Below are 27,696 nucleotides of genomic sequence, written 5' to 3' on the forward strand. Positions count from 1 at the left end.
ATAAAGTATTAAAGGAACCCCAGAAATGCACTGGAAACGTCACAGAAATGTCCCGGAGGAACCAAGAAAAATTACTATTTCCACCCAAAAATTACTATTTCAGCCCCAATTGCTAAAGGGACACCAGAACTGGATTAGGGGGAGGCCAGTTTTCTTCCAAAATTCAAATTCCAAAATTGGCAGGAAAATTTGGTTATTTACTGGCATATTTGCCAATCGATTTTTGAAGGAGTTTCAGGCCGATTCAATGGCTGAAACTCATTGGGTATCTTCTGCTGGGCTAGACAGGAAGGATATGGGTGTTGGATGCGATCAAATTTGGCTGGAAAATCCATCAGATGAAATCAGAGCAGACGCGTGCATGGAAAATATTTCACGGGGTTTTGATGAGTTGGAAGTGTGCTGCTCGTGTTTGGATGGGGCTTGGCTATATTCTGAAGTGTGTTTGAGATAAACAAAGAAAATCTACTCACCATTTACAGCTCCAGACGCGTATAGAGATAATTCAGGGAAGAAAATATTCCGAAATATTTTTCTTCAATGGCCGAGTAAATGAAGATTATTTGGAGTTAATGGAGGAGATTCAATGGTTCAATTACGTATAAATATGTTCCTAATGTGCTACAGAGAGGTTTTCGAGAGTTGGAGGTCGAGAGGATAGCTCAGGAGCAAGAAATCACGAGTTGATCAAACTCTGTTTCTGCTGCTGCTGCTGATGAAGAACACCAAGAACACGAAGAACAGACTAGCGTAAGCAGTCGTTAATCAACAGTGTCTGAGACGCACACCGGGGGTCGCATTGCAGTCTCAACATCAGCAGCACTTGTCATTTATCGTTCATTCTGTGACGCTTTTTGTGCGTCGCAGATTACAGTTTACACCATTTTCTCTTCTTCTCATCATTTGTAAACCATTTTTGAGCCATAATAAATTATTTTGAGAGCATTTATACTATGATGAGCTAATTCCCTCGTAACCAAGGCAATGGAGGAAGCTATTCATGCAATATAAATGGGTAACTATTTCATTTAATTATATAATTCACCTAATCGCTGCTTTTTGCAGAGTTTTAAATTGTTTGAATGATTTTCTTAATTATTTGTTATTCAGTTTAATAGGTTATGCTTGGTTTAATCTCTTGATAATCTATGCTTAAGGTTTGCAAATAATGTTTGAGAATCTGTATGATTGATAGTGAATTAAAGATAAAAAAGGACTTAAGAGTTGAATAGAGTTTTGAAATATTTATCATTCAATTTTGCATAATAGTGGAATCTAGTGTCTTGGTTACCTCTCGCACCCATTGTTAATAATTTTGTATATAATTTTATTAAATCTTTAAATTTAATCTTCACAAGTCCGAGAGTTTGAACCTCATTACTACAACCACGAAAAATCTTTAATCATTTTGGCGCCGCCGACGCGGATTTGTGCTTAGGTAGAATTTTTAGGTTTTTATTATTTTTTTTATTTTTTTTTTACTATTATTTGTTCCTTTTTTACGTTTCTTTTTGTGTCTTTGATTTACAGGTTCGAAGTGGAATACTAAGGACTTGGGAACAAAAAGCTTAAAGCTAAAAGCTAAAAGAGAAGAAAAAAAAGACATAATTTTTTTTTTAGGATTTGGAAATAGGCTTTATTTTTCATAATTTTTGTAATTTTTGGACTTTTTATTTGGACTTTATTTTGGACAATCGGACTTTATTTTTCTTTTAACCCTACGGAAGGGTATTATTAAAAAAAAAAAAATTATATAAACTGTGTGCAGGGAAGGACGACGATTACTATATCTCTCGGCCCCTCGGGTTCGTACACGACATAGGAGTCGTGGCCCGAGTCGACGACAACGGTTCATCCCCCGTCTGGTACGGGAGGTAAGTCCAATCGAAACACTCGCGAATCCCCTGCAAGCGAGTTACTGTATACCTTAAGGTGATAATTGTTTGAGGACGAACCAGACTGTCTTTATTTTCCTAGTAAAGGGCAAGGCCTGGCCTAAACAAGATAAGGGTTCGGATTTCATCACCGTTCCCTTCTTGCCCGTTTTAGGAAAACAAAACCTAACGCGAACCCAAGCTTTAAAATCTGATTAGAAAGAGACCTATAGGGTATCGAGCTTGTTAGGAAAAATTTTCGAAGGATATTGGTTACCTTTTAAGCAACTTCAAAGTTCATGGTGACTTCTGGGAGTTGAAACAAGCCGCCTTGTAACGCCGGTGAGGCATTGGGTATCAAAGCTCCATTGAGCTTCCCTCGCCTCAGTTTCATCTCACATTAGCTCGGATTGATCCAGAGGTGTTGCTCAAACTGTAACGAATTCCCCTTCGAGAGATAGAAGCTGGTCTAGAAACAATCTAAGTAGAGCCATCATGCTTTTTGTTTGCTAGAATCTTTAGGTTTGCTTTGGTGGAGTCGAGTCGGCCTTGTTTGTGATTGTATATAATCCCTCTGTAGTTTATATTTCTTCGGTGATGAATCCTTTTGAGGAGACGCTACCTGCGATGACGTTGCGAGAATATATGTCTAGAAATTCTCGTTATCAAGAGACGTCTTCGGAAATGACTCTTGGTGAATATATGCGTGGGCAGCGATATATGGATACTCCAACTTTTATTGAGGAATCACCTCTAACGATCTATGAGAAATATTATAAACATAGACCATGTAGTTGGGAACAAAGCTTGAGAATTCGTGAATATCAAAAATTATATTGTGATGATGATGAGGAGGAGGATGGTGATGATGATTATAATGATATTTCTAGTTCAAATCCAAATAATTTTAATAATTATTTACCTATTCAAAAGGACGAGGATTTGACTAGAAATACCCCCGTTTTAGACGATGATCACGAAACCGATGATGGTTTAGAGGAACCAGTTTATCTTGAGAGTACTGTTTTCGAGTCAAACGATTTAGAAACAATAGTCTTAGAAGAACTCGTAGAGATTAGCGGGGATGAACCTGACTTAGAAAAATCAATCGCCCACTTTCAGGAATCTGATAACCTAGAAATTAGGGAGATTATGACCAGTCTACCTAGAGACGCCGAAAACTCTAAGTTTGGGGGTGATTATCATTCTCCATGTTCTCTAACTCTTAAAAATATCCCTCACTTGGGACTTGACATCAATGCCTCACCCATCTTACGAGACTATCTTCGTACTCGTTTTCCGGAACTTAATAATATTCAACACGAGTCTCAACTGTTAGAAACGCATCCTCTGGTTGATGAGGTTAGCTCAGGCAATAATCCCAAGATTAACTTTGTTTTCCCACCAAAAAAGTTTCTACCAATTGTGGGAACTTTTGATTTTAAGATGTGTCGGTTATTAAGTTTTGAGACTAAACCTAATCACTTTAGGATATTAGGGTCGACACATTTTCTTAAGGAAGACCACCTCTTTCATTGTGGTCAGCTGTGTGAGTCAAATCTGATTGACTTAGAGGATCCCCAGTTATTCAGGTTGTTGTTATGTGCTTATAAGTTCTTAGTTGAGTTTTTCCAGACTCTAATACCTGAACCGGGTCTTAGCTTTGAGGAAATCCAACCGATGAAAACCTTTTATTTAGACCCTTTTATAGAGCCTGAACCTGAACCACAACTAGATGTAGTTTTCTTAAGCAAGGGTATGTTCGGTATCTTCTTGGTCTGTTGCAGTTTCCTCTTCTTGTGGGTAACACTTTTTGATCCAGATGACCCACAGTTATTCCGGCTACTACTATATGATTCTACGTGGTGACTAATCCTTGCTTAGTCTGGCTGAAGACTTTAAACTTAGCACTTCTTGGGAGGTAACCCAATATTCATGCGACATGGTAATATCTTTCCTTATCTCTTTTGCTTCATTGGTAACAGTTTCTCCTTGTTCATGCTTTTAATTTTATCTTTAGAACATCGAGGACAATGTTAGATTTAAGTTTGGGGGTATGGGAGAAACATTTTAGTCGCATATTTGAAAATTCTAGCGTCACATAGTACCCAGTTAGCTATGTTTACATACTGTTTCTCACCGAAAAGATAGAAATTGGAATGCTAGAGATAACAACCTATTGAGACATTAGAGAAAAAGACATTGAGATCCTTGAAATTCAGGAGAGAACTTGTTCCTTTTAGAGGGTAACCGTGATGGACCTAACCATCCATGATGGAAAGGCAAGTAGGTCAGAAGGAAATTCCAGAAAGACAGAGCAACCTCACAATGTAGTCTTAGTTACTGGATTACGACTCTCTCTCAGTAGAAACTTATCATCATCAACAAGCGGAGTGACATCAAAATTTATGAAAAAGTTGAAGACGTTTAAGCTTTAGAAGCAACAATAGAAAAGAATAATTCAAAAATCAAAGTTGAAGACTTAGTTACAAGAAGTTACAAGAGCAAATGATATAAGTTGTTGAAGTTCATGATACCAAGACATCACAAGTTGTGAAGATCCAAGTTCTAAAGTCCTTCTCTCATGGCCATGTAAATTTTTGTCTTGTAAAAAAACAAAAACAAAAAAAAAATGAAAAATGAAAAAATAAAAAAAAACATCATTACGTTCTTTTTGTTCAATAAGGCCATAGGGAAGAAGAAATTTATAAGTCAAGCAAGAAATCGAAGAGAAGAGTTAATTGTCAAGGTTCTATGAGGTTCGAGAGTTTATCATCAACAGTTGAAGACCGAAGAAGACGTTATTTCTACCGAGCACTGTGAGAGAGTCGAAGAAAGATGCATTTTGGTTGCTTTGTTAGTCTGCTTTCAATCTGGCACAAGATCTTTCTAGCACTGGTTTAACTGATCACACGTAATTAATCCAGCTGTGTAGCAGATGTCCCTCTCATCTTTATCTCTCTCCTAATCTTATCCAGCTGTAAAGCAGAGGACGCATCTTACAATGTTTATCTAGCTGTGTAGCGGATATCTCTTTATCTAGCAGTCGTGCGGATGTGTCTCCCCTTTTCTTCAGTCAGCTTTAGAGCTGGCACCTTTAATTTCTCTGGCATTCTAGTTACTTGGAGATAGGTTGAGAATATGTATGTCCTCATAGCTCTTTGGATACTTGTGACCAATTAGAAGTCATGGTTTTTGTGGGTACACCTCTGTTAAACCCACCCGAGATTAACTCGGTTTTATTTTTTAGTTTTGCTCGAGGACTAGCAAATAATAAGTTTGGGGGTATTTGATAGACGCATTTATGTGTCTATTTTATTCTCAATATTCTGTATTGTTAGACTCGATTAAGTACTTATTGTGTTATTTTGTGTTCTTGTAGGAAATTTTAGAGAAATAAGCCCTTGCGGCGAGATGGGCTCAAAAAGTGGTGTTTTACACCCCCAAGATAAAGTATTAAAGGAACCCCAGAAATGCACTGGAAACGTCACAGAAATGTCCCGGAGGAACCAAGAAAAATTACTATTTCCACCCAAAAATTACTATTTCAGCCCCAATTGCTAAAGGGACACCAGAACTGGATTAGGGGGAGGCCAGTTTTCTTCCCAAATTCAAATTCCAAAATTGGCGGGAAAATTTTGCCAATCGAGAAGAAAATTTTGAAGGAGTTTCAGGACGATTCAATGGCTGAAACTCATTGGGTATCTTCTGTTGGGCTAGACAGGAAGGATATGTGTGTTGGATGCGATCAAATTTGGATGGAAAATCCATCAGATGAAATCAGAGCAGACGCGTGCATGGAAAATATTTCACGGGGTTTTGATGAGTTGGAAGTGTGCTGCTCGTGTTTGGATGGGGCTTGGCTATATTCTGAAGTGTGTTTGAGATAAACAAAGAAAATCTACTCACCATTTACAGCTCCAGACGCGTATATAGATAATTCAGGGAAGAAAATATTCCGAAATATTTTTCTTCAATGGACGAGTAAATGAAGATTATTTGGAGTTAATGGAGGAGATTCAATGGTTCAATTACGTATAAATATGTTCCTAATGTGCTACAGAGAGGTTGTCGAGAGTTGGAGGTCGAGAGGATAGCTCAGGAGCAAGAAATCACGAGTTGATCAAACTCTGTTTCTGCTGCTGATGCTGATGAAGAACACCAAGAACACGAAGAACAGACTAGCGTAAGCAGTCGTTAATCAACAGTGTCTGAGACGCACACCGGGGGGTCGCATGAAGTCTCAACATCAGCAGCACTTGTCTCTTATCGTTCCTTTTGTGACGCCTTATGTAGGTCGTACATTCACTGTTTTACTCATTTTTATCATTTTAATCAAATTTTGAGCAACAATTATGTATTTTGAGAACATGATTAATATGACGAGTTAAACCCCAACACTGGGGCGATGGAGGAAGCCTTATTTCACACTTGGGTAATTATATTTAATTCTTTTCATGACTTTTGCATTAATTTTAATGGAAATTATGATTTAAATTAATTAGTTGTGATTTGATTTGATGGGTCATGCTTAGCTTAGATGATTTGATGTCCCATGCTTAACATTTACACCTAATATTTTGAGAATCTATCTTGGCAATAAATTAGAGTCGATATATTTAATATATTTTTCGAGCTATTATTGATAAAAGAATTATTATTTGAACCTTAAGAAATGAATTTGGCGGAATCCTAGTCCCAGTACCTCTCTACCAATTTGTCAATATTTTTGTATATAATTTTTATATATCTAAAAATCCTTCACATTCACAAGTCTTAGAGTTCGAACCATCCTTACCACTTCATTACTACAACCCACAAAATAATCTTTAATCAAGGGGTGAACTACAGTATGTTCACTATCGGGCATGGTTACCTGATTGTCTACTATTCTACCACTCCTAAGGGTTCTAATAGCATTCAATTGATTCGATGGTTTTGTACCTACTTCATGAACTCCTCTATGATCGGGATTAGTGTGACTAGGGAACCTAGCATTATCTCTCTCACTTAAGGTCTTAGCTATTTGGCCGACTTGAAGTTCTAACTTAGCAAGGCTCTGAGCATTAGATTGAAAATTCTGCTTGGTTTCCTGTTGAAAACTAACATGGCTCTGTGCTAACATTTCCTGAGTTTTTGCTAACATCTTAATAGATTCCTCTAAGCTAGTCGTTTTATTTTCTGGGCCTGATGTATTCCTGGTGTAGCCAAAACCTGGGGGAGCATTAGAATTATTAGATTGACCCTGACTCTGGCCCTTAGACCATGAAAAGTTCAGATGGTTCCTCCAACCAGGATTATAGGTTTCTGAATATGGGTCAAACTTCTGACGATTATCAAACCTAGTGTTATTATATAGAGCATTGGCTTGCTCTTCATTATTCTGGCCTTCCCAAAAAGGCTCCAATCTACCACTAGTGTTACCCACTTCTAAAGCTTCTAACCTTTTCGCTATAGCAGCAATTTTGGCATCTGATTCATAGCCTCCTTCTACCCTATTAACGTTTCCTCTGCCGAGAAGAATTGTTTTCTGGGGTCCCCTACTACTTTCCCATTGTTGGGTATTTTCAGCGACTTCATGCAAATATGTCATCGCGTCATCAACTGTTTGGTTCTCAAATCCACCAGTACACATGGATTCTACTGTGGTTGTGGTGGGATAATCTAAACCCTCATAAAGGATCTGAACTAACCTAACCTTCTCTAAACCATGATGAGGACATTGGGCTAATAAATCATTGAACCTTTCCAAATACCTATACAAAGTTTCTCCCTCCTGTTGAGAAAACATGCAGATTTGCGTCCTAATAGACGATGTTTTGTGCCTAGGGAAAAACTTGTTCAAAAAGGCATATGTAAGTTTTTCATACGTTTCGATTGACCCGGAATCCAAACTATATAGCCACGATTTAGCTTTATCTTTCAGGGAAAAGGGGAATAACCTAAGTTTCAAAGCATCATCATCTAGGTTTCCAATCCTGAGGGTACTACAAATTTTCTCAAAGTCCCTAACATGGAAATAGGGGTTTTCATTTTCTTTCCCTAAAAAGATTGGGAGCAGCTGTAAGGTCCCAGGTTTAAGTTCATAAGTTGCTTCCGTCTCAGCTAACCTGATACATGAGGGACGAGTAGTCCTAGTTGGATTCAACAAAGCTTCCAAAGTTGCCATTTCTGGCGCTATCGTAGAAACAAGGATTCTCTCCTCAGTCAAAGGACGTTCAAAAACAGACTCTTCAAAAGTCGTACTCTCTAGATTAAGGTAATCGAGACGCTTAGAACTACTAGGTTTCTCTGTAATAAATCTACCTAGTGCGTCTCTTTTACGTTCAGGCATACAATAAAATTTTCTAAATTGGAAGGGTAAGCAAACACAGATCAAGGCCGACTCAACCAAATCAAACCTATTGATTTCTAGCAAACAAAAAGCATGATGGCTCCACTTAGATTGTTTCTAGACCAGCTTCTAATCCTTTGAACGGGAATTCGTTACAATTTAAGCAAACCCCTCTGGAATCAATCCGAGTTAAAGTAAGTTGAATAGAGGCGAGAGAAGCTCGGTGGAGCTTTGATACCTAAGGCCTCACCGGTATTACAAGGCGGCGCAGTCACGCATTCAACTTACAGAAACCGTCAAGAACTTCGAAGTATGCTTAAAAGAGTAACCAATATTTTTCGAATGACTTTCCTGTTAAGCTCGTTACCCTATCGGTCTCGTTCTAGTCAAAATTTTAGGCTCAGGTTCGCGTAGGTTACGTGTTCCTAAAGCGGGGAAGAAGAGAACGGTGATGAAATCCGAACAATTATCTTGTATGGCCAGGTCTTGCCCTTTACTAGAAAAATAAATGTCCGTATTCAGTCCTCAACATATGCATACGAATGAGACCAGTAACTCGCTGACAGGGGATTCGCGAGTGTTTAGAATCTTACCTCCCGTTCCAGACGGGGGATGAATCGGTTGTAGTCGACTCGGGCCACTGACTCCGATGTCAAGTGTACGAACCCAAGGTGCAGATACAATATCGTAATTGTCCTCCTTCTCTGCAAACAGTTTATATTTAAAGTACCCTTCCGTAGGGTAATAAAAAAAATAATGTCCCAAAGTCCAAAAGTCCAAAAGTCCAGAAAGAAAAGAAAAATTACAAAAATAATAAACCCTAATACAATATTTTTTTATTTTTTTTTCTAAAAGAAAATAAACAAACCCTAAACTAAAATTGTCTAAAATAAAATTGTCTTCTTTTCTGTTCTTTTTGCTCTAATCTTTAGCTCCAAGTCTTTATGAAATCACCAAACTCTTTGGCTCAATTTTCTTTATGATCCAGAACCTGTAGACACAAGATAAATACCCAAAAACATAAAAAAGAACAAAAATAATAACAAAAAATAAAATAAAAAAATCGAAAACCCTAAAAACAAGTCCGCGTCGGCGGCGCCAAAATTGATGTGATTTGTAGATAGTGGTAAAAAGTGATTCGATTCTCGAACTTGTGAAGGATACCTTTAGACTTAAATTCAAAACTAAATAGAAAACTCGCTAATAATTGTAACAAACACCGACAAAGTTGGTATCAATATTAAAAGAACACTGAGGCTAAGATTCCACTATTTTCCAAGTTCAAAGTGATTTGGTCCAAATATTTATATTCATGCAATTTTCTCGTTTAATTTGATTCTAAAATATTGCAAGTAATAGATTTTCAAAAGTAATAATTGTAAATACCAAGTATGAAGCATCAAGAGTCTATAAACTAAGCATACTCCATCAAAATAGATCACAATCACTCAAATAAAAATCATATTCAATAATAGTTCAAGGCAAATAATCATAATAATAATTGCAATAAGTTAAATAAAATAGATTGTACCGCATTTTGTTGGAAAAATAGCTTCCTCCATCGCCTCAGCAATGGGGTTTAGATCCTCATATTAATCATGATCTCAAAATAATTGTTTATGGCTCAAAAGATGATTAAAAAGATGAAAAGTGATAATACAGACGATTCGCAACAGTTTGCTGGTGTTGCAGAATCACTGTTACAGGGAGAAATAGTAGCTAAATACCTAATGCAACATATGTGCTGAACGACACATAGGTACTGCTGTGAAACAATGATAGTTTGCTGCGACAGTTGCTTGTGCGTCAATGTTCTTCGTGTTCTTCCTCTTCAGCAGCAGCAGCAGAATAAGGTATTTTCCTGCAACTCGATCTCTGGAGCTCTGTGGTGTTATAAAATTCTATGAAAGGATTCGTACCCCTTATATGACTTATCCTCTCTCCTTTTATAGGCCACAACTCGATTAAATCTCCAGAAATACTCGAGATTTCTTCTCTTTTTCTTTTACTCCAAGTGACGGCAATATCTCCCTTTCTTTTCTCATATGCGTTTCCAGATTCATTCAAACTCTCCTATTATGCCTCCACAAGCAAAATCCTCGGTTGATAATGCATATAACTTCCATATTAATTCGAACAGGACCAAGATTACTCCCATGTTTCCGTAAATAAGATATTCTTCCCTGTTTGAATCCAACTGATGAAAACTCCTCTTTTTCCTCCTACGTGGCTACTTTGCTTTTTCCTGGACTCTTCCCAAAGATATAATCAAATCAACAGCATATATTCTTCACACACAACTTAATCAGACCGAGATATTCTTCCTTCAAACAAATCCCGTAACTCTCCCTGTATAGAAACTACGTGACTTTACTTTCGACTTTAAACCCAAGTGCCAAGCCTGTTTCATTATGACATACTATTACTAACCAAAGCCCATGGATCTCTGCTAAAATCTACCCAAAAATCGATCGGAAAATTGTTGCATACGAGAATCAACTTTCCCGCCATTTTTGGTTTCAAACGATAGAAGATGCTGCCTCTTATCCACTCCTGGGGTACCGATAGCCGTGGGTGCAAATAGTAGTTATGGGGTGCAGATAGCGATGAATGCCCCTTATAAATTGGAGTGTCCCTTGTCCAAACTGGGGGTCCGAATAGTAAGTATCCTCCAGGTGCTTTCCGAGAACTTTTCGAGCCAAATTTTTCCAAAAATATTTATTGGCCAAAAATACCTACGAATAAATAAAACACCATAATAAGTACAAAAATGAGCCCTAACAATATATAGAATCGAGACAAATCGGACACAAAAATGTGTCTATCACCATACCATAAACTTTTACTAACTGATGTGTTGGTTTGATTTGGAAAAAACGCTTTTTGATTTCCACCAAATTCGTGATGAACCACCTTCTCCATAAAACTCTTTCTTCATTACCATACCACCATATGCACTTAGCATGCAATGCTTTGTTCATGATTCTCAGCTTTATAGTACCTACACCTCCTCTTTTTTTTTTTGGAAAATGCACTGTGTTCCAAGCCACCCAACTCTTCTTTGACCTCTGCTTTAAAGATCCCCATAAAAATTGTCTCATGATTTTATCCAATTATTTCTCTACAGAAACTGGGAGCTGAACAGTGATAGATAATACACTGGCAAGCTACACCTGACATTTTTTTATCAATATTAATCTACCTCCTTTAGACAAATATCTTCTTTGGCAATTGTCTCATGACTTGATATCATTCTCAAGAGAACAACATATAATCTTTTCAGAGAAAATAATTTTAAAAAAATATTAACACCAAAGACTAAGACCTTTCAGCAAAACATTATCAAATAAGAAGGACATTAACGATAATTCATATCGTTTAAATGTTGGAGGAATTTCAATTTGGTCCTATTTTAGGTGGTGCCAAGTTAGTTTAGTCCACCAACAAAAGAGGAGTTCAGTTTGGTCCTTAGGGAAATTCCTATGGAATGAATAAACTTGAACTTTGTTTATTTTGCTCCCACTGTGGACTTAACAAACATGAAAAACGAGTGAACAAACTAACAAATTTATTGGTTTGTTGAGTGTGGACGATGAAGAGACGTGCATTTGTTGTAGAACCACGCGGTCCAACCAAATACGCACGGATAAATAAAATCCGCCGGAGGATCTTTTCCAACCGCCCGCGGCTCTTCCCTACTCGTCCAGTACAATTTATGTTTCCCAAATATTAATTTACAATTTTTTATCTCACTTTATCCTATTTCGTCTCGCCTAAATATTTAAACTTTAATTCTATCCTACAAAAGATTTTATATTGAAAATAAATAGTAGTGGAACCCTAAAAAATCATATTTATTCATTTTGCTCTGATTCTCCTTAGTGGAAAATCATGTTTGTTCGTCCACGTGGCTCACCAAATTTTTTATTTGGTGATTACCATAGGAATTTCCCTTAGTCATTCAAAATTATTAATAAGGTATCTAAAATACTCTTTTGTCTCTCTCTCTTGTTTTCTTTTACTTCATGTGATATATAATTGTACTAACTACTTCTTTATTTATATTCTATCCAAAATGGGGTTGGAACCCAGCTTGTTTCGTGGTTACCATCCTAAAGTATGTAATTTTCCATTATGTTCTCTTTTCAAACTATATTTTATATTAACAATTTCATTTTTATTTTATAAAAATATAAGCAAAAATTTTTTTTAAAAAATTAAACATCTCTCAAAATATAAGTCAAAAATTAATAAATTTTATATATTCTGAAAGGTCTCGACGAGATTATACAATGTGTATGCATTGTACTACGTTTCAAAATTTTAATGTTTTTTGGTATAATGGTACTTCACATCCAAGAATGAACACTATTCTAGAGTATGGTAGTAGTTCATTCTAGTTCTAACAGTTCATCTCGTAGAATGAACCCGTATATGATAGGTGTTCATATTGTAGGATTGGTAATTCATTTTGTAAAATGAACTCGTAATGATAGTTAATTATGACAGTTTATATTATAGAATGAATTTGTAATATGTGCTAATTATAGTAGTTCATATTGTAAAATTAACTCGTAAATAATGGTCCATATTGAGAATGAACTCGTGATAGGTGTTCATATTGTAGAATAAATTCCTAATAGTATTTCATGTGGTAGAATGAACTCGTAATAGTAGTTTCATTTTGTAGAATAATTAAACATGTACAGTAGTTTATTTGTAGAATGAATTCGTATATTCGTTCAACCTCGGAATTCATTTTTTTGAATGAACTCATATGATAGTTCATTCAAGCAGTTCACTTTGTAGAACGAACTAGATAGTATGGTAGTTTATTCAAGTAGTTCATTTTTTTTTTGATAGCCAAAACTAAAGAGGAAAAAAAAAACAGGGAAAGAAAACTAGCAAAAGCAAATTCTACGAGCTAAAGTCATGTGCCAGAAATAACACAGGAAGGGAGATTGGAAGAAGACCACACAGTGTGGATATGGTTCAACACCGCGTGCTGTGCGAGATCATGAGCCATGTCGTTGGCATCTCGTTGAATATAAGAATAAGTAACTGAAGTGAATTACTTATATAAATCTAGAATATCCTCGGTAATACGTGCGACTATCCAGGGTATGACTGAACTTTCACGGCTAAAGATGCGGATAAGTTGCTGACAATCACCTTCAATGAGGACTTTATCGTAACTCTTCGTCTTCACCAGCTGTAGAGCAAGAAGAATTCCATATATTTCAGCCACAACTGGACAGTTTTGTAGATGAAGAGATGATGCAGCTGCGGGAACCGACGAAGAAGAATCTCTGGCTACAACTGCAGCTCCAGACTCAAAACCGTGTACAGCTCCATCGAAATTCAATTTTACTACTCCTGGATCTGGAGGTATCCATTGTGGACGAGTGACTTAATTGCTCGCATATTGTAATTCCTCCCATCATCGGGCTTGTGGTAGTCAGTAAATAGCAACCAAGCATCATGAAGAATCTTATGAATACTAGAAGGTTTATTGTCAAAAATCAACTTGTTCCTGGCTTTCCAAATACTCCGTAACACATTATCCCCGTAGCAAAAGGACGCATAGTTGTCTTTAGCCATGAGCCAACCTGCAATTAAGTTCTGAATTGAAGGTGCAGAGTTTGAATCAAACCTAAAATTAAGATCAGAAGCAAACAAGATAGCTCTAGTTCTAGGACATAGAGCAAATAAATGGTTGATACTTTCCTCTTCATCAATGCAGTAGCAGCAGTTTACATCAACGTGCCTAGCAAAACGTCCAATAGCAGCACGACAACCCAAGCCATTATAAACCAATCTCCATATGAAAACAAGGACCTTAGGGGCAATATCTTTCACAGTCCACAACTTCTTCCAAAGAAACACCGGGTCCATACTAGCTGAAGTTTGGCCATTATCATTTTCTAATAACTTCTCAAACGACTTTGCGCTAAACACCCATGACGTAGTATATTTCCATATTAACTTGTCTTTTCCACCATTTCCTGGGTTATGGATGGTGTGATTACTAATTTTCCCGTAGTCTATGTAATGTATACAACCCAGAGAATCTGATGCTAAGTAGTATCGATACATCTGTTGAACTGATAATACTAAGTAATAAAAGATATTCAAGATCACAATAATAACGAAGAACACAAACATAATATAAAAGCTTCTAAGTTATCATGAGACACAAGAGATTTCGTGGTTCGACATGTTTCTACGTCCACGGGGTAATGAGTGATTGTTTTATATTAAGTTGTGGTGGTTACAAGAGATCTTAAATGCTTCCCAAAGTAATAGAGAGAACTCAAGTTGAAGTAATACTTAATTTTTAAACATTAAAGAGGTATAAGCTTAAGACTAGATCTTCACTCCTAGCTATTGAATTCCTTATTTTGTTGGTGAGGCTTAGTATTTATAGCCCCTTCTGCTCCAGGTATATCTTTGCTGTCTCTGAGTCCATCGTTTGCTGATATACCTTTCATAACTAACGGTACATTCTTCCACCGCATGCTTTCTCCAGTAGGATTCCGCCACCTCAGCTGACCCACGTTCCTTCAGGAACTACCCAACCTTAGTACAGGTTGTACCTTCGTTCACCGCCAGCTTCGGCCAATCGGGTTCTGCCACGCCTTCTCTCTCCACGTGCCTTGACTCATGCGTGTATATAAGAGGTTTGTGCATTTAATGCTGATGGGATGCGTCATCTACCTCTGTCTCTTCGCCAGCTGCCTCTTTGTAGACTAGGCTTTTACTCTTCTCATCTCAACCATCGAGGCCTCCTTTCTTGGGGCGAGATAAAGTAGATCTGCGGAGGTATCCTTTGCTACTTAGGTTTCTCTGTCCAGCGAAGGCTACACAGTTGAATTCGTACGCGGCCACTAAGATCGTAACACGTGCTCCATAGAATATTGGTATTCACAGTTTTACCGTTTTCTTTCATATTCTACTATTTGGTAGATGTGGAAGAAAACTTCCGTTACGCCACCATTTTTGCACGTACCGGTTGGGTGGTCCCTACATGTCCTTTCATGCAATAACTTCCCCTTGAATTTCGGGACATCCAAATTTTTGGATTCTCCAGCCGCCTATAAGAGGGGAACAAAGAGAAGGAATTTTTTATTAATTCCCTTTCTTCTTCTTCGAATTGTCGCTCTCTATCTCTTTCATTGAGATTCCTCTCCTGCTGCTAATTGATCCTTCCTCCTTTTGATTTTTCGAGTGTTTTGGCTCCACAGTTGATCGTACAAGTAAGTGATACTCTCCTTTTAGTTTTGATTTTCTTCATGCTTAACCCTGTGTCTTTTTCTTTGACTAGGGGATTACTGATGTTGTTGTTAATAATTGCATGTGAGAATTATCGTTCTTTTTTACTTGCTCACGCTGTATGGGAATCTGGGCTTTGTTCCACTTTGATTTTTGATGATGATTTCGCCATGATCGTTCTTTGCCTGCAATCTTGCTTTTCGTGATGTACGCTATTCATTTTCTCCTAATGATGTGTTCAAACGTTTCCTTTGGTTGGTTTAGTAAAACCCATGCCCAAAGTATGTCGTTTTTTGCCCCTTTCTGCTTTTGGAATAAAATGTGATTTTCTTCTGCCATTGTTGATGAAGATATTCTTCCTGTTGATGTTAGGTATTATGAGGCTCCCGAAGAAGCCTACGCGCAAGGGTTCGAAGATGTCTTCGTCGACTGATCCTCCTCCGCGAATGGATCATCCTGATGCTTCGCCATCCCCTCCTCCTGAGGACTCTGAGGTGCCTGTTGGGACTGAGGTATCTACGGTGCCTGAGGATTTGTGGACCCTGATGTTGAAGGATTTGTTATCGGGGATCTTCCACCTCCTCCTCCTTATTATGAACTGCTAAGGCTGACACTTCGTGACAAGGATAGATATTCCCATCTGACTTTGGATGAGATTGATAAGTCTTTTTGTCTTCAAAAATTTGAGATTTCCTTTGTCAACGACCCTGATGTTCTCACCGAGTCTCTTATTCGAGATTTTCCTTACGATGAGAATAATCTTCTGATTAGTGTTGTCCAATTGGCCGCAGGTATGCTCCTTCATTTGTTTAGTAGAAATGATCCTTTCTACTACGACGTCTTGTCTACCAGGGATGACCCGAAAAATAAGACTCAGGTCCGAGGAGTCATGCAGTATACTGGTAATTACTGGCCTGCCCTTCATGATAGTTGGTATCGTAGAAAGGGAAAGACTACTTTGAAGTCTTATGACCCCTTTGCTTAAGGGAGATCTAAGCAGGAGGATTATACCCCCACCAACTTCAATGCTACATTGCCGATGCCATTCAGAAAAGTAACCTTCTTCCTTGGAGTGTTGGCCCTCATCGTATTCATGTTACTGCTAGGAATATTAGGGATGGTAACAGCCTTCGCTTGCTGGAGGAGATTGATAAGACTGGTTTGACTACCATCCCTTATTCTGCTAGGCTGCCTTTGCCGAAGTATGACCGCATCCGTCTTGATCATGATGATCATTGGGCTCATACTCCTCTTCGTGTAGATGGTCCTTGGGCCTATGGTTTCACCACCGCAGATCCCTCTGTCCCTCGTTCAGCTCGTTCTTTGCCCGAGAAGTATGATGGGTATCGGCCTTGGCTTTTTAATCCTGTTGCTTCTCATGAGGTACCTTTGCTTTTAATATCTTCGTCTGCTTTGATATCTTTGTCTGATTAGGTGTCTTTGGCTGCTTAGGCGCCAAGATGTTTTTCTAATGGTTTTCTTTTGCAGTCTGCCCCATGCTTCTTCTACTGGGACTGCTTCAAGCTCTGCTGGTAACTCTGTATCCACAAGGACTAGGAAGAGGAAGGATTTGGTTGAAACGCCCGCGGAGGTAAGGATCATTGTCATACCTTTGTGTTTGCAAGTTCCTTAGTTCCTTGCCCCTGATTCTTAGATGACGCATGTGTTTCTTTATAGTCTTCCCAGAGAAAGGCTAAATGGAAGACTGTTATTGATCTTGATGCTTTGGATAAGGATCCAAAGGCTGCTGACGAGGTACCAAGTGAAGAAGACATGGAGGATATCGAGGATACTTGCCTCAGTCCTCATTTGGGTGATATTGAGGAGGATTTTGCCAAAGATAACCCTAGTCCAGTCCGAGCTACCTCAGTTGAGGGTGAGAACCTTCTTGTTGGTATTGGTTCTCAGTTGGTCGAGCCTATTAGCGTTCAAGCCCACGCTCCTACACTGTCTTTGAAGAGCCCTTCGTTTTCTGCTCCTAACAAATCTTTGCCCGTTATTTCTGCCACTGATGGAGCTGTTGTTGTGGCTTCTAAGAGTCTCCCCTCGTCTGCTGCTACCTCCCTTCAATAGAGTGGTTCATTTGATAAGGTTGTTACCCCCACGGTGAGGGCTGGTAGCTCATATTCGCAGCCGAAAAAGAAGGTTGTGATTTCACTAGCTAGCTTCTCCTTCAATGCTGCTCCTTCTTCACTAGAGAGTGCTCAGTCTGTCTCTATTTCCCCTGTTATAAAAGCTATTGAACCCCCACCTTCGTCACCAGACTACACCGTACTGGGTAATCTTCCTTCTGCCGATGACATGGATCTGGTCGGTTCTCAAGCTCTTCCTTTTGTTCCTAGATCATCCACCATGCCGTCTCTTCGTCGTGGTGAGGGTTCAACAGTCGTGCCCCATGTTCGTGCTCAAATGAACGAGGGAGTTGTTGCTGAATCTAGCCAGGGTAAGCTGTCGGAGAGCCTGACCTTAGGTAGTTCTGATGACGCCATTCTCGAAGCCATCCTGCGGGACTCCAAGGATCCCTTTTCTGTTGGAGTTGATCATCATCATCTTGGTAGTTCTTTCGATATATCTTCGCAGCTGAATGTGCTATCTTCCCAGTATCGTGCAGCTAAAGACTTGTTCTTTGACCCTGATTGTCTTCGCTCCAGTCAGATCTTTGGTGATATCCGCAGGGGTAGCGTTCAAGAGATGGAGGCTTTCATAGATACCTACGCCAATTTCCTCGCTCGTCTTTCAGCATTCTCGGTAAGTGGCTCTTACCTTATTGTTTTTCTTCTTAGTTTGATCCTTTGTCTGCTCATACATTCCTTCACTTGCAGCTTTGCAAGCAGATCGATGTTGTCTACACCTTATTCAAGGTTTATAGAGCTAAGTGTACTCATTTGAGTGCCCTGTTGGAACGTGCTCGTCAAGAACATGCGCTTGCTATTGCACATCAGCCTTCGTCAACTGATGTTGCTCCTGTTGCTAAGATATCTTCGTTGGAGGATGATCTGAGGAAGACTCAGAGGTCTTTGGAAGCTTTTTTATTGTCTCTCGAGAGGGTTAATAATGCTTCCAAGTTTGCTGAGGATGGTCGCAAAGCCGCTGATACTTCCTTAGCCGTTGAGTCCTCCAAATCCATAGGTTTGTTTCTTCTTCTCCTTAGCTTTTTCTTTATTTTTGGTTGCATAGTCCTGAGACATCCTTCGTCTGCCAGCCGGTAGCTCTAGTGAACTTATATATCTTCAAGATCAAGTGGCCAAGTTAACCTCCAACGTTTGTTATTATCAAAAGAAATTTGATATGCTGATGAACGTAACCATCCATAATGAGGCCCAACTTTCCCTCGAGTCTGCCCATAAAACTGAGTTGGTGAGGCAGATGGCTTTGCTTCGTAAGGAGTATGACAAAGCCCTTATCTGGAAAGAGAGTCTCATTTTAAAGCAAAAGGAGGATATTTCCTTAGTCTAGAAACGTCTCTCAGCTCAAGAAATTATTCGCAAGAAGTATCATGCCGGTTTTGAAGATGCTTGTGCTTCCTTAGCTAAAGTTACTGCGGAGCGTAACGTCTTAACTTCTGAGGTCCGTTCTCTTAAGAACAAACTTGTCGATGCCATCTCCGTGCCTTCTTCCATGTCTCATGCATCCTTAGTAAAAAGGTTTGAAGATTTAGAGAGTATGTACCAAGATTTATCCTCTGAGAATGCTTCGCTCCGGATAGATGTTGATGATCTCCGGACGGAAAGGGATACCCTTGTGGAAGATCTCGATGCGGCTGAGGTGGATCTTGCTGAGGCTCAATATAGTTTAGAAGAATCCTTTAGCCATGTCGGAGGTAGCTTAGGATAATTATTTTTCCGTAGCATTCTTTGTGTCTTCCACTGCTTTTTCTTGTTGTTGATACCCTTCGTATCCGCAGGTCTCCAGGAGCAGTTGGTGGGTGAAAATGCCAAGATTAGCCGCCTTGAGGGTCAGATATCTGCGTTGGAGATATCTCGCCAGTTTGATGCTGCTGCTAAGTTTAAAGCTGAGGCACTTCAGCAAGCTAATGATCAGCTTGGTGCTCAAATTATGGAGCTCTGTCAGAAGTTGGCTTCGGATCTAGAGGCTCAGGCTTCACAGATGAAGGTGCAATTTGAGCGTTCTGCCATTGATTATATCAATGATGCTTTTACGGAGGCCGAGCTCCAGGATGAGGGAGTTGTCTTTCCCCGTCTTCCTTACCCATAATCACGCTACGCTGGTTTTGTTTCCAACTGAACTTCTTCGTTGTATTATGCCCCCACCTGAGGGGCCTTTGCTGTCTCCTTTCCTTGAAACAACTCTTTGTTACGTTTTGAACCTTTGTCATCTGCAACTTTTAAGACATGTTAGTCGTATTTTGGTAACACAATTATGGTACCTTCATTATTATATGAATATATGTAGACGTGTTGTGTCTAATCATTTGCACATTCGAGTCATCACAAGGTGCTAAGGTATGTTTAACCTTTGGTGGAACATTCATCATCCTACCCAAGTATCCTTTGGCCAGAATGTACCGTGGTGGCGAGGGCTCCTAAGTGGGAAATAATTTTCCTGTAACCCTACGCGTTCAACGCGATTGATGCTTTACTTCGACAAGGTATCTCTCTTTGTGGGATGTATTGCTTATTATTTGCCTTTTAGTGGGATCCATTTGCCATTAGGATCCGAGATTGACATATGCGCAGTTATGTCGTGCCTTGCCTCATCGTCAATTCTGACGGAGGGTGTCTATTCTAACCCAATTTTTATTAAATCAACATGTACTTTTTCTTAGCAAAAAGTTTCTTTCACTGATTAGTTAGGTTTATAACACCTTTGATCAGGGATAGAACATGGTGGGCCATTGCCCCTTCCCTTCTTCTCCTGAGTGATAACCATTTACTTGCGGGTAGTACTTCTTTAGGTAAATTGCATTCCAAGGGTGTTGCAATACTTCTCCTTTGAGGTTCCTTAGGTAGTATGAACCCTTCCCGGCAATATCGTGTATGATGTAGGGTCCGTCCCATGTCGGAGCTAATTTTCCCCACTCTTTCTTCCTTTGATATGGTAGTATTTGACGTAGTACGTACTCTTAAACCACAAAGTTTCTAGGAATTACCCGTTTGTTGTATTCACGAGCTAGCCTTCGTTGATAGTTCACCATCCTTTGCAAAGCCACTTCCCGCCTTTCTTCAAGGTCATCAAGATTTTCTAGCATAAGATCTGTTGTCAGGTTCTATTCCCATGCCTCTGTTTTCGTTGTTGGCAGTATTATCTCCGCTAGGATGACTTCTTCGGTTCCGTAGGTTAACAAGAATGGAGTTTCTCCCGTGGTCTTCCTTCTCGTAGTTCGGTAGGCCCATAGGACATTGTGAAGCTGCTCGCACCATCTTTTCTTGTATGCCCCCAACTTCTTTTTTAAGTTCATTGCTATCGTCTTGTTAGTGGTCTCCGCTTGTCCATTGCTCTTAGGATATATTGGAGTAGACTTGTTTTTCTGAATGTTGAATGTTTTAAACAACATGTCTATGTTCTTTCCTTCCAACTTCTTGCCATTGTCAGAGACTATGGCGGCTGGTATTCCGAACCTGCAGATAATTTGCTCAAACAAGAATTTAAAGACACCCGTGTCCCTAATTCTTGCCAAACCCCTTGCTTCCACCCATTTGGTGAAGTAATCCGTAGCCACGATAAGGTACCTTCTTTTCGATGTCCCCTCTATCAAGGGTCCAACAATTTCAACTCCCCATTTGACGAATGGTCATGGGCTGATGACCGATTTAAGATCTGTTGTTGGTGCTTTAATCTTCCTGGCAAAGCGTTGGCATCTTTCGCAACACCTTGCTACGTTCTTTGCATCTTCGTCCATGCTTAACCAATAGTATCCTTGCATTTTTGCTTTGATCGCCAAAGACCTTCTTCCACTATGATTGCCAGTTTCTCCGCTGTGTATATCATGCAGTATTCTTCGACCTTCGATTTGTGAGAGGCACCGCATCAGAGGTCCAAGAAATGACCTTCTATACAATATTCCATCTCTTAGGTTGTACATTGCTGCCTTTGATTCGAGTTTTCGAGCTTCTTTGACATCTGCGGGGAGGGTACCTTTGTCAATGTACTGGTGAATCGGGATTCTCCAATTGTCTACCGCTTCGTCTTCGTTGCTTCCGTATGACATGGATTGATCTTCGTCGGCCTCGTCGGCTTCGTTATCTGGTTCTTCCATTCCTTCTTCTTATTTCTATTTCTCTGCTTCTCTCATGGCCCTGGTCTGGACGGACAGGGTTCCCTCAACTGCTGAGGTTAGTCCTTCTATCGAAGGTTCATAAATTCTCCCAATTTGGATAGAGGTGGTATTTCTGTCCCTCATCATTGATGATATAAATGTTAAGGCATCCGCGTGTCTGTTGTCTTTCCGGTAGACATGCCTGAATGTGACCCTTTTGATATTTGATGCATGCTCCTGTGCTAGCTTTAGGTACGAAGATAGTATTGGATCCAGAGTTTGGTATTTGAGCTCTGTTTGTCTAATGACCAATTGTGAGTCACTAGTCAAACGAATATCCGATAATCCCAATTCTTGTGCTAAGCGTAGACCATGTATGACTGCCTCATACTCCGTGATGTTGTTAGTGTATTTTTTGAATTCTAACCTGAATGCATAGATGAGTCGGTCTCCGATAGGGGTTGTTATCACAATCCCTATGCCTGCTCCGTTTGAGGAGCCATCTATGAATATTTCCCACCTTCGTGAATTTTGCGATTCCAAGAGGTCTTCTGGTTCCGTCTTTTCTTCCTCCATTCCTGGGATGCCGTCTATCTATGATTCATCATTCAGAGGTAGGTCCGCTGAGAAGTCTGCTAAGATTTGTGACTTCTCCGCTTTCCTGGTTTCGAAGATTATGTGAAACTGTTTGATCATGGCATTCCATTTTTCCACTCTTCCAAATTTCTCCGTGCTGTCGAGGATTTGACTTATTTGAGCTTTTGTGAAAACTCGAATGGTGTGTGCATCGAAAAATATCCTTAGTTTCTGTGTTGCCACTACTAAGGCATATATAAGCTGCTCCACCTTGGTGTAATTACACTCCACTGAACTGAGTGTCTTGCTGATGTAGTATACATGCTTTTCTCCTTGCCCTTGGTCTCGTACCAACACTGCGCTCACAGCGTAGCTTGTTGCTGCTAGGTATAGGGTGAGCATCTCACCTGGCTCTGGTTTCTGCAGGATGGGGTACTGATGCCAAGTACTCTTTGATTTTATGAAAAGCTTGTTCGCATTCCTCGTTCCATGTAAACCTGCTTCCTTTCCTTAGCGTATCAAAAAATGCTTTGCATTTATCTGACGATCTTGATATGAATCTTCCCATAGAAGCTAAAATTCCATTTAGCTTTTGTACTCCTTTTAGAGTCTGTGGAGATGGATTCTCCATTATTGCTCTGACCCTTTCTGGGTCTACTTCGATTCCTCGCTTAGTCACCATATATCCCAGGAATTTTCCTGAGGTAACTCTGAACGTGCATTTCTCCGGGTTCACCTTCATGTGGAAGTTCCTCATGGATGCAAATATCTCCCTTAGATCTGAGAGATGGTTTTTTGCTTCTTTTCTCTTGACGAGCATGTCGTCTACGTAGACCTCCAGTATTTTGCCTATCCATGGCTTGAAGATTTTGTCTACTAATCGTTGGTATGTTGCCCCCACGTTCTTTAGCCCAAAAGGAATCCTTATATAGAAATACAGGCCTCGTGGGGTAAAGAACGCAGTATGCTCCTGATATTCTTCTGCGAGAGATATTCGGTTGTAGCATGAGTATTAATCCATGAAAGATAGTCTTTGGTGGCCTTCAGTTGCGTTGACCAGCTGGTCAATATTTGGCAGTGGGTAGCTGTCTTTGGGGCACACTTTGTTGAGATTGCTAAAGTCGATGCAAATGCGCACGCCTCCGTTTTTCTTAGGAACAATGACCATGTTGGATATCCACGTGGGATATTTGACTCTCGTATGAATCCAGCTGTAAGTAGCTTTTGAAACTCTTTTTCTACCCCTTCGTGGTAGATGTCTTCCACTTTACGTATGCGTTGCTTGAACAGTGGTACTTTCGGTCTGAGCCGAAGGTGGTGTGATACCAAATTTGAATCAATTCCTGACATGTCCTCCATTGACCACGCAAAGACGTCTGCGTATTCTTTTAGTAACCTTTGTTGTTTCACTTCCTCTTCCTCTTCAAGCAAAGTTCCGATGTTGAGCATCTTTGGTTCTTCCTCCGTCCTTATGTTGATTTTCTTCGTTGGTTCTACCGGTGAGCAGATTTTTTGTTGAGGTCGTTGAGGAGTGCTTTTCTGTAATTTTCATTTAGCGGAGACATCTGCGCCTGGAGTGGCGGAGGTAATTGTCTCCGGTGCTGAGACGACTTTGGGTACTAAGGAGGTTCCCAACTTTACTTCCTTGGTGTTTTTCTTGCGTCTTTTTATTTCGTGCTGTTGAGCAGCAGTTCTTTCTTCGTTGAGTCTGATTTCGGCTAGATTGCATAGCCTTGCGTCTTGCTGGTCACCTTTGATTTCCATTTCACCCATAGGTGTGGGAAAGCGTAGATATTGGTGATATGTCGAAGTTGTTCCTCGCAATCTATGAACCCATAGCCTGCCCATGATTCCATTGTAGGATGAAGGTGCTTCTAGTATGCGGAACCGTGTATTGGTTACTAAAGGTCCTGCATGTACCTACAAGACAATTTCTCCTTTTGTTCTAGAGACTGTTCCATTGAAACCGTATATTGTGCAAGTGGAGGAATCCATTTGCTCCGCTGTCAAACCCATGCGTAGGTAGGGTTCGTAAAATAGCACATTTAACGAACTTCCCCCATCAACGAGGACCTTCGTAACATTCCATCCGTGTATTGGAAGAGTGATTACTAATGGATCATTGTGCATTTCAACCTCCTGGTTGACGTCCTTTGTTGAGAAAGTTAATGGCGTGGCCATCCACTCCTCCCAAGTGCTAGTAGGTGGTCTACTTAGCTTGAACACCTCATGGGATTCTATCTTCTTTCTATTTAGATCTAACTCGAGGATATCTTCGAGCATTTATTCTTGGCCTCCGTTGGAGAAGGTGATCATGTTGATGTATTTGCCGTCCTGAGGTAGTTCTTTTCTTTGGGGTCTCCTCAGTTTTCGCAGGTTGTAGCTGTACGTACTCCATGAATTTGCCTTCGTCGATGAATCTTTGGATCACATTGCGTAAGTGGTAGCAGATATCAGTTGTATGCCCATAGTATTGGTGGTATGCACAATACTCCTTGGCCTCCTTCGTTTTTCTGGTTGCTTTCCCGGGTAAGGAAATCCTGGCTTTGCTCCCTCCTTGCTTAGGATGTGAGAGAAAGTTGTGTTTAGCTTCGTGTAGATTTTATCCACAAATTATTTTCTTCTTTTGCCTCTTTTTCCGTCTCCGTATTTGGATCGTTTTTCTGGAGAGCTAGTTCTGCTCCCGGCTTCATTTTGTCGCTTAGGTACCTCCGAAATTGGTTCTAGAGAGTTAGTTCGCTGCGGAGCTGTTGTTGTCTTTGCTTGTGCCCTGGGGTTTTCCTTCTGGATTTCTTCTAGTCTGATGTAGCGGTCTTGGAAAACCCTGAGCTCGCCTTCGGAATCGAGGGCTCTGTTGTGAAGATCCACGAAGATGGCTGAGATTCTATCAAGTCCGTACTTATAGCAGTTAATGCTAATTCTTGGATTGACTTTCCCGATTGCTTGACATGTCTTTTGCCACATGTCTGTGTACTGCATCAATGTCTCTCAGGGTCCGATAGCTAAAGAAAATAGCCTATCTAACCCAACCTTTGTTGATTTGTTGTACATGTATGTCTCCAAAAACACCGTAGACAATTTCTCGAAGGAGTCAATTGAGTTCGCTGGTAAGTTGTCATACCAGGCTAGTGCTGATCCCGTCAATCTTGCATGGAAGTACCTACAGAGTACTACCTCATCTCTTTCCCAATGGGCAAGGACACGAGTGTAATACCGTAGGTGGGATGCGGGATCTGAGGTACCGTTGTATGCTTGGAACGTAGGTACCGGGCATTTCGGAGGGATGGGTTACCTCAAAATGCAAAAAGATAGTGGGGACGTGGTTCCTTCTTGGAGCACTTCTTCTAGTCTTGTGCCTGTGTGGCCAGTTTTTAGGCCTTGTATCTCCTTCAGCATTTTCTCCATTTGCTCCATGACCATGTTCACATTGTGAGCATATTTGGAAAATTCTTCGTCGTAGTAGGACTGAGAGGGCTTGTATGTCGAGTCCATATCGTCTGGATTATGGTGCGCTCTCCTAGTTCCCTTAGGTTGATTGACCTTTGGTGGGTTGAGATCCACCCTTCGTCTTCTTGAGATAACTTCGTTATCACGCCTCTTTGGTGGAGGGTGAGTTTGGGAACCTTCGATCTGTATGTCTAGCATACCTTTGAGGTTCTGGTTCTCTTGGGCCATTTCGCATTTTCTCCATTTTCTCCATGACCATGTTCACATTGTGAGCATCTTTGGAAAATGCTTCGTCGTAGTAGGACTGAGAGGGCTTGTATGTCGAGTCCATCTCGTCTGGATTGTGGTGCGCTCTCCTAGTTCCCTTAGGTTGATTGACCTTTGGTGGGTTGAGATCCACCCTTCGTCTTCTTGAGATAGCTCCGTTATCACGCCTCTTTGGTGGAGGGTGAGTTTGGGAACCTTCGATCTGTATGTATAGCATACCTTTGAGGTTCTGGTTCTCTTGGGCCATTTCGTGCATTTCATCATCGTTCTCCTTGTTATGGAGTAAAAAAGCTGTTATTTGTGCTGCCATTTGATCTTCGTTGTGGGCTCCACCTCCCTGAGGAGTGCTGTCAGTTGGATCTTCAGAGTTTTCCACTCCTTCATATATGATTGGTGTGTCTGGATCTGTCTGAATTGGGTTTAAGTTTCCCAACCCTCGTCCCATAGGAGATAAGGTTTTGGGTAACCCTGCATTGTCCGCAGGTGGCTTTGTAGTGGTAGCATGCTACGGTAACGGCATCTCATAAATTGGTTGAGCTCCCGATGTCTGCCCCATCCCTTCAACAGTAATAGGTAATTTGTTAGCAATTGTTCTTCTTGCTATTTCGCTTTGTCCGTCCTCTGCTTCATTCCTTTGATTTGCTTGGGATTTTCCTCTGGTGATTGCTGGTCGTGAGCTTGTTGGTACGTCACTTGGTTTCTGCATGCCTTCGGCTTTTGTTATCCTGCGGTCACGGAAAAAGTGAAGAAATCTGCTACTTGGGTACCTTCGTTAAAAGTAGCAATTAATTCCCTGACACAAAAGACGACTAAGCAGTTTTTTTCAGAAAAAGGACTGAAAGAATGTCTTTGAGAGACAAGTAATGTTTATGACACCCTTGGAAAAGACAACCTTAAACGTTGAAAACCAATAAAAAGGGTGTCAAATCTCGTGAAAAACAAGGTTATTAAATGCTTTTAGAAGATCTTTCTTCCTTAAAATCTCACTAAGATTCCTCTGTTAGTCAAAGGTTCTCAGATCTAAAATATGCTTTGTTAAATAAGTGATGTTTTAGTATAAAACAAAGATTTTGGCGTTTTGTGAGTACGATTTTGATAAATTTTGTATAGATCTGTAACATGGTACGTTTTTCGAGGCTATGAACTCAAAAAACCTACACAAACAATGGATGAACAGATCACTATAGAGTGAGATTCATCGCTTTGGAACACAGATCCCTTCGTTTCAGAAGATGCTTAAGTTAAAGGTAAAACTGTGTCTCAACTCAGGTTCGTGAGCAAAACACGGTGGGCGCCAAACTGTGACTACTCGTTTTCCCGTAGTCTACTAATGTATACAACTTAGATGATCTGATGCTAAGTAGTATCGATACCTCTGTTGAACTGATAATGCTAAGTAGTAAAGGATATTCAAGATCACAATAATAACGAAGAACACAAATATAATGTAAAAGCTTCTAAGTTATCAAGAGACACAAGAGATACGTGGTTCGACATTTGTCTACGTCCACGGGGTAATGAGTGATTGTTTTGTATTAAGTTGTGGTGGTTACAAGAGATCTTAAATGCTTTCCAAAGTAATAAAGAGAACTCAATTTGAAGTAATACTTAAGTTCTAAACATTAAAGAGGTATAAGCTTAAGACTAGATCTTCGCTCCTATCTATTGAATTCCCTTAGTTTGTTGGTGAGGCTTGGTATTTATATCCC

The 27,696-nt window shown here is 40.1% G+C and overlaps 1 protein-coding gene and 1 pseudogene across 1 annotated transcript; one reads left to right on the forward strand and one right to left on the reverse strand.

Moving 5' to 3' along the window:
* Window positions 1-7,579: 7,579 nt before the first annotated feature.
* LOC113319932 lies at window positions 7,580-7,679 on the forward strand (annotated as a pseudogene).
* Window positions 7,680-13,578: 5,899 nt separating this feature from the next.
* Window positions 13,579-14,304, reverse strand: LOC113315315. Its single transcript, XM_026563609.1, has one exon. The coding sequence runs from the start codon at window positions 14,302-14,304 to the stop codon at window positions 13,579-13,581; it is 726 nt and encodes a 241-aa protein (XP_026419394.1).
* Between the last annotated feature and the right edge of the window lie 13,392 nt (window positions 14,305-27,696).

The sequence above is a fragment of the Papaver somniferum genome, chromosome 10 (assembly GCF_003573695.1).
Source record: "Papaver somniferum cultivar HN1 chromosome 10, ASM357369v1, whole genome shotgun sequence".
NCBI classification, from domain to species: domain Eukaryota; kingdom Viridiplantae; phylum Streptophyta; class Magnoliopsida; order Ranunculales; family Papaveraceae; genus Papaver; species Papaver somniferum.